General features: G+C 49.6%; 1 protein-coding gene across 1 annotated transcript in view; it reads left to right on the top strand.

The window, feature by feature from the left end:
- The first annotated feature begins 334 nt into the window (after positions 1–334).
- Positions 335–5,727, top strand: part of LOC138370762 (uncharacterized) — an 11,775-nt gene continuing 6,382 nt past the window's right edge. Inside the window, exon 1 of the mRNA XM_069335359.1 lies at positions 335–555. Within this exon, the coding sequence (XP_069191460.1) occupies positions 335–555 (221 nt within the window). The remainder of the gene's footprint in view (positions 556–5,727) is intronic.

The following is a 5,727-nucleotide window of genomic DNA, read 5'->3' as shown; positions in this document are numbered from 1 at the left end:
ACCACTTGGACGGTCGGGGATAGAACGCCGACCTGCATGATGCGAGACAGTCGCTCTACCGTCCAGTCCAACTGGTTGGAGTAAGAGAGGGAAGAAGGTAGATCGGGAAAGGAGGGGGAGGGAGGGAGGGAGGGAGAGAGGGAGAGAGGGAGAGAGGGATAAGGAAGGGAATTATCAAGGGAAACCGGAAAGCCATTAAGACTATTCAGCATTAGCAAACATAAAGAAAAAACGACTAGCAAAGTAAAACAAAACAAAACAGAAACACACACACACACACACACGGCCAACCAAATGGTTGCTAGAGTTCAATACCAACAAGTGTAAAGTTACGATGTTGGAGAAGGAAGAAAGGAGACCCATAGGGGCATACACCGTAAATGGAAAGCAACTACAGAAATATGAGAAGGAACGAGACATGGGAGAGGATATAATTCCACCACAAACACTAGAGACAGACACAGGTGACACTGGCAGCACGGGACGTGGCCGAGGGGAAGGGGACTATCAGGAGAAAATGCCAAGCCATTACGACTTATATAGCAGTTGGATAAGGTCAGGATAAGGATTAGGAATGAGAATGGGGAAAGGAATGGTGCCCAACCACTTGGATGGTCGGGGATTGAACACCGACCTGCATGAAGCGAGACCGTCGCTCTACCGTTCTGCCCAATGGGTTGGACATGGGAACATTACATCATTTAGAACCCTAAACCAGAACAATTTCTTGGCAATTTGTACACACACATACAGCCAGAGCTCAACCCCGGCAAGCACAACTAGGTGAGTACACACACACACACACACAGTTAGGGGGGACATGATCACCACATTCAAGATCCTCAAGGGAATTGACAGGGTTGATAAAGACAGGCTGTTTAACACAAGGGGCACACGCACTAGGGGACACAGGTGGAAACTGAGTGCCCAAATGAGCCACAGAGATATTAGAAAGAACTTTTTTAGTGTCAGAGTGGTTGACAAATGGAATGCATTAGGAAGTGATGTGGTGGAGGCTGACTCCATACACAGTTTCAAGTGTAGATATGATAGAGCCCAATAGGCTCAGGAACCTGTACACCTGTTGATTGACAGTTGAGAGGCGGGACCAAAGAGCCAGAGCTCAACCCCCGCAAGCACAAATAGGTGAGTACAACTAGGTGAGTACACACACACACACACACAAATATTCATACAACAACAACACAGATGCAGAAGCGTGGAGACAGGAAGACAAACTGTCGGAGCAAGACAAACACAGAGGCTGGAGAGTGTTGGATCCCACCTGCCTCACTGTTCCCGCAGCACCTTGGTAGGGTGACAGGGAGGAGTACGGCAGCTGGCAGGGTGACAGGGAGGACCACGACTGATGGCAGGGTGACAGGGAGGAGTACGGCAGCTGGCAGGGTGACAAGGAGGAGCACGACTGATGGCAGGGTGACAGGGAGGAGTACGGCAGCTGGCAGGGTGACAAGGAGGAGCACGACTGATGGCAGGGTGACAGGGAGGAGTACGGCAGCTGGCAGGGTGACAAGGAGGAGCACGACTGATGGCAGGGTGACAGGGAGGAGTACGGCAGCTGGCAGGGTGACAGGGAGGAGTACGGCAGACGGCAGGGTGACAGGGAACTGCGGCAGCAGGTTCAGATGGTGGCAGGAACACAGGCAGGGGGTTGATGCAGTAGATATTTAGGTAAACACTTTGTGAAGATAGGTAGAGAGAAGGAACATGTTGAGAAACAACTGATAAAGAGGAAGTGAAGGTATGAAAGAAAAAGATATGTCAGCTTGGGCCTTACACGCTTGGGGTCCGCGGTTCGAGTCTGCCATAGACCCCAGGTTAATGGAAGGTAGAGGTATGTTTTGAACCAGGTATTAAATTGGTTCCTAACGATGCAAATTATTATACAGCCGAGGTGTTACATTATTTTCTAGCGTGTTGTAGTGTATCATTGTATTCAGCATTATAACGGTAGGTATAAGGTTATTGTATTATACAATCACGAGTGTTGCCCGTGGCGGTGTGAGAGGTGCTAGACGTGTTGTGGAGGCAGCGGTTGTGTGTGTGTGTGAGGGACAGTTGTAACAACCACACGGCTTAGTGATCAGGTCACAGGTCACTACCTGCAGGTCAACAACACGTGCCGGGGTCACCCTCGCTGCCCGGGCATCAACCCCGACCTTGACCAATCAGAACACAGCATTGACACCCTGGAATAGTGTGCTGACCAATCAGGACACACCACTGACACCCTGGAGTAGTGTGCTGACCAATCAGGACACCACCACTGACACCCTGGAGTAGTGTGCTGACCAATCAGGACACCACCACTGACACCCTGGAGTAGTGTGCTGACCAATCAGGACACAGCATTGACCCCCCCCCCCCCCACGGAGTAGTGGGTCGCGGTGACTACGCGTATTATCGGGTAATACATTTTGTTCTGGTAATGAGTTATGTATTATGCATTCATGTAATAAGTGTATGGAAGTGTTATTCTCAGCTAGTTAGTGGCACAAGTGTTCTTAGTTATGTTAAGTGGGTTACAGCAGTGTGTAGAGGTCGCTCCTGTCTGTCAGTCCAGGGCGAGTACTGACAGTAGTAGTTAGTAATAGTAGTAGTAGTAGTATTAGTAGTAGTAGGCAGTCATCAGTCTCATGAGACTATGGAGTTGTGACACTAAACACAGAAATCACAATAGCGTGATGCATCAAATGAACAAATCCACAAGGGCCGTGACGAGGATTCGAACCTACGTCCGAGAGCATCCCAGACGCTGCCTTAATCGACTGAACAAGTCGTAGCTCGGTCGATTAAGGCAGCGTCTGGGATGCTCTCGGACTTAGGTTCGAATCCTCGTCACGGCCCTTGTGGATTTCTTCTTTTTATGAAGTTGTGCTCTGATTGTCGGAGCTCGGGTTATCGGAAGGAAAGTAAGGGCCTGACAGCTGAGTGGACAGCGCTCGAGATTCGTAGTCCTAAGGTTCCGGGTTCGATCTCCGGTGGAGGCGGAAACAAATAGGCAGAGCTTCTTTCACCCTGATGCACATGTTCACCTAGCAGTAAATAGGTACCTGGGAGTCAGACAGCTGCTACATGCTGCTTCCTGGAGGGTGTGTAACAAAAAGGATGCCTGGTCGAGGACCGAGCCGCGGGGATGCTAAGCCCCGAAATCATCTCAAGATAACGTGAAGGACTGGATGTCTTCCCCTCAAGTGGAGTGTTTTGCTTGTGGTTATAATCATATACAATTAGTCTGGTATCCATGTTTGAATTATTAACGTTAAGTCAAAGTAATTAATTGCTGAGTCAGTTGTATATTATTATATTTCACTGTATTTGTGTTCATCCAATACAGTATACTGGTGGAGTTGTTTTAAAGTGGTTTATTTACCTATAATAACGTTGAGTGAACAGGCCAATTACAGTTGGTGCCCCGCCAAACACACACCGAAACTACGACGTTGTTACAACGTTCAAACAAGTTTTAACACCACCTAACCAGTTATAACAACCAATATAGCAAGTTGTAACAACGTTCTAATACGTCATAAACACGTTAAGCCAAGATGTAACAACTTAATTACAAGTTGTAACAAGCGGAACATAGAGACATTTACGGTTTGTGTTTCCAGGATGGGAGTTGGTCCACGAGCCTTACTGAGAGCTGATGTTTACCAGCGAGGACAGCAGAAAGAAAGGGCAGGAGAGTAGATATAGGAAAGAAGAGGTAGGTAATGCCAGGAGGGTAGGTAAGCCGGAGGGGAAGTGAGGGGTCTGGACCCGGGCAGGGAAGGAAGTGGTGGGAAGAGCCAGGAGGCAATCACTTAGTAGAGGGAGGTATCTCTTAGGGGGGGGACACGTGTAGGTAAGGATGAGAGGAAGGTGCGAGGTAGGGAAATGGGTAGGAGGTAGGAAAAGAGAGAGAGGAAATATAAACATGTAGGTAAGCAAGAAGAGGCTAGACGGTGAGGTAAGGTAGAGACAGGACTTGTCAATACACTGAAAGAACTGAATCTCCATACACAGGATATTGTGAATGGTGGTGTGTGGTGACGTGTGGTGGCGTGTGGTGGTGTGTGGTGGCGTCTGGTGGCGTGTGGTGGCGTGTAGTGGTGTGTGGTGGTGTGTGGTGGTGTGTGGTGGCGTGTGGTAGCGTGTGGTGGCGTGTGGTGGTGTGTGGTGGTGTGTGGTGGTGTGTGGTGGTGTGTGGTGGTGTGTGGTGGCGTGTGGTGGTGTGTGGTGGTGTGTGGTGGTGTGTGGTGGTGTGTGGTGGCGTGTGGTGGTGTGTGGTGGTGTGTGGTGGTGTGTGGTGGCGTGTGGTGGCGTGTGGTGGTGTGTGGTGGTGTGTGGTGGCGTGTGTGTGTGTGTGTGTGTGTGTGTGTGTGTGTGTGTGTGTGTGTGTGTGTGTGTGTGTGTGTGTGTGTGAGTGTGTGTGTGTGTGTTTACATACGTACAGCTCGCCAACATCACCATCACCACCAACACTATAAGGGATTCCATCTCTGGCCTCCATCACCATTACAATAATCCCTTCAACACTCACCATTACCCCCATAATCCCCACTATCGTCACCATTACGCCCATGATCTCTTATTGTCTTCACCATTACCATCACTGTTACAACTACAAGCTCTATTACCATCACCATTACACCCATAATCTCTATAATCAGTAGTGATGGCAGCAGCAGCAGTGATGGCAGCAGCAGCAGCAGTGATGTCAGCATCAGTAGCAGCAGTAATGTCAGCATCAGTAGCAGCAGTAATGTCAGCAGCAGCAGCAGCAGTAATGTCAGCATCATCAGCAGCAACAGCAGTAATATTAGCAGCAGCAGCAGCAACAGCAGTAATGTCAGCATCATCAGCAGCAACAGCAGTAATGTTAGCAGCAGCAGCAGCAACAGCAGTAATGTTAGCAGCAGCAACAGCAGTAATGTCAGCAGCAGCAGCAGCAACAGCAGTAATGTCAGCAGCAGCAGCAGTAATGTCAGCAGCAGCAGCAGTAATGTCAGCAGCAGCAGCAGTAATGTCAGCAGCAGCAGCAGCAGCAGCAGTAATGTCAGCAGCAGCAGCAGTAATGTCAGCAGCAGCAGTAATGTCAGCAGCAGCAGCAGCAGCAGCAGCAGTAATGTCAGCAGCAACAGCAGTAATGTCAGCAGCAGCAGCAGCAGCAACAGCAGTAATGTTAGCAGCAGCAACAGCAGTAATGTCAGCAGCAGCAGCAGCAACAGCAGTAATGTCAGCAGCAGCAGCAGCAACAGCAGTAATGTCAGCAGCAGCAGCAGTAATGTCAGCAGCAGCAGCAGCAGTAATGTCAGCAGCAGCAGCAGCAGCAGCAACAGCAGTAATGTTAGCAGCAGCAACAGCAGTAATGTCAGCAGCAGCAGCAGCAGCAGCAACAGCAGTAATGTCAGCAGCAGCAGCAGTAATGTCAGCAGCAGCAGCAGTAATGTCAGCAGCAGCAGCAGTAATGTCAGCAGCAGCAGCAGCAGTAATGTCAGCAGCAGCAGTAATGTGAGCAGCAGCAGCAGCAGCAGTAATGTCAGCATCAGCAGCAGTAATGTCAGCATCAGCAGCAGTAAAGTCAGCATCAGCAGCAGCAGCAGTAATGTCAGCAGCAGCAGTAATGTCAGCATCAGCAACAGCAGTAATGTCAGCAGCAGCAGCAGTAATGTCAGCATCAGCAACAGCAGTAATGTCAGCATCAGCAGCAGCAGTAATATC

Source organism: Procambarus clarkii, chromosome 33, assembly GCF_040958095.1.
Source record: "Procambarus clarkii isolate CNS0578487 chromosome 33, FALCON_Pclarkii_2.0, whole genome shotgun sequence".
NCBI classification, from domain to species: domain Eukaryota; kingdom Metazoa; phylum Arthropoda; class Malacostraca; order Decapoda; family Cambaridae; genus Procambarus; species Procambarus clarkii.
Note: the sequence above shows the minus strand (reverse complement) of the source record. Positions and strands in the feature narration are given on the sequence as shown.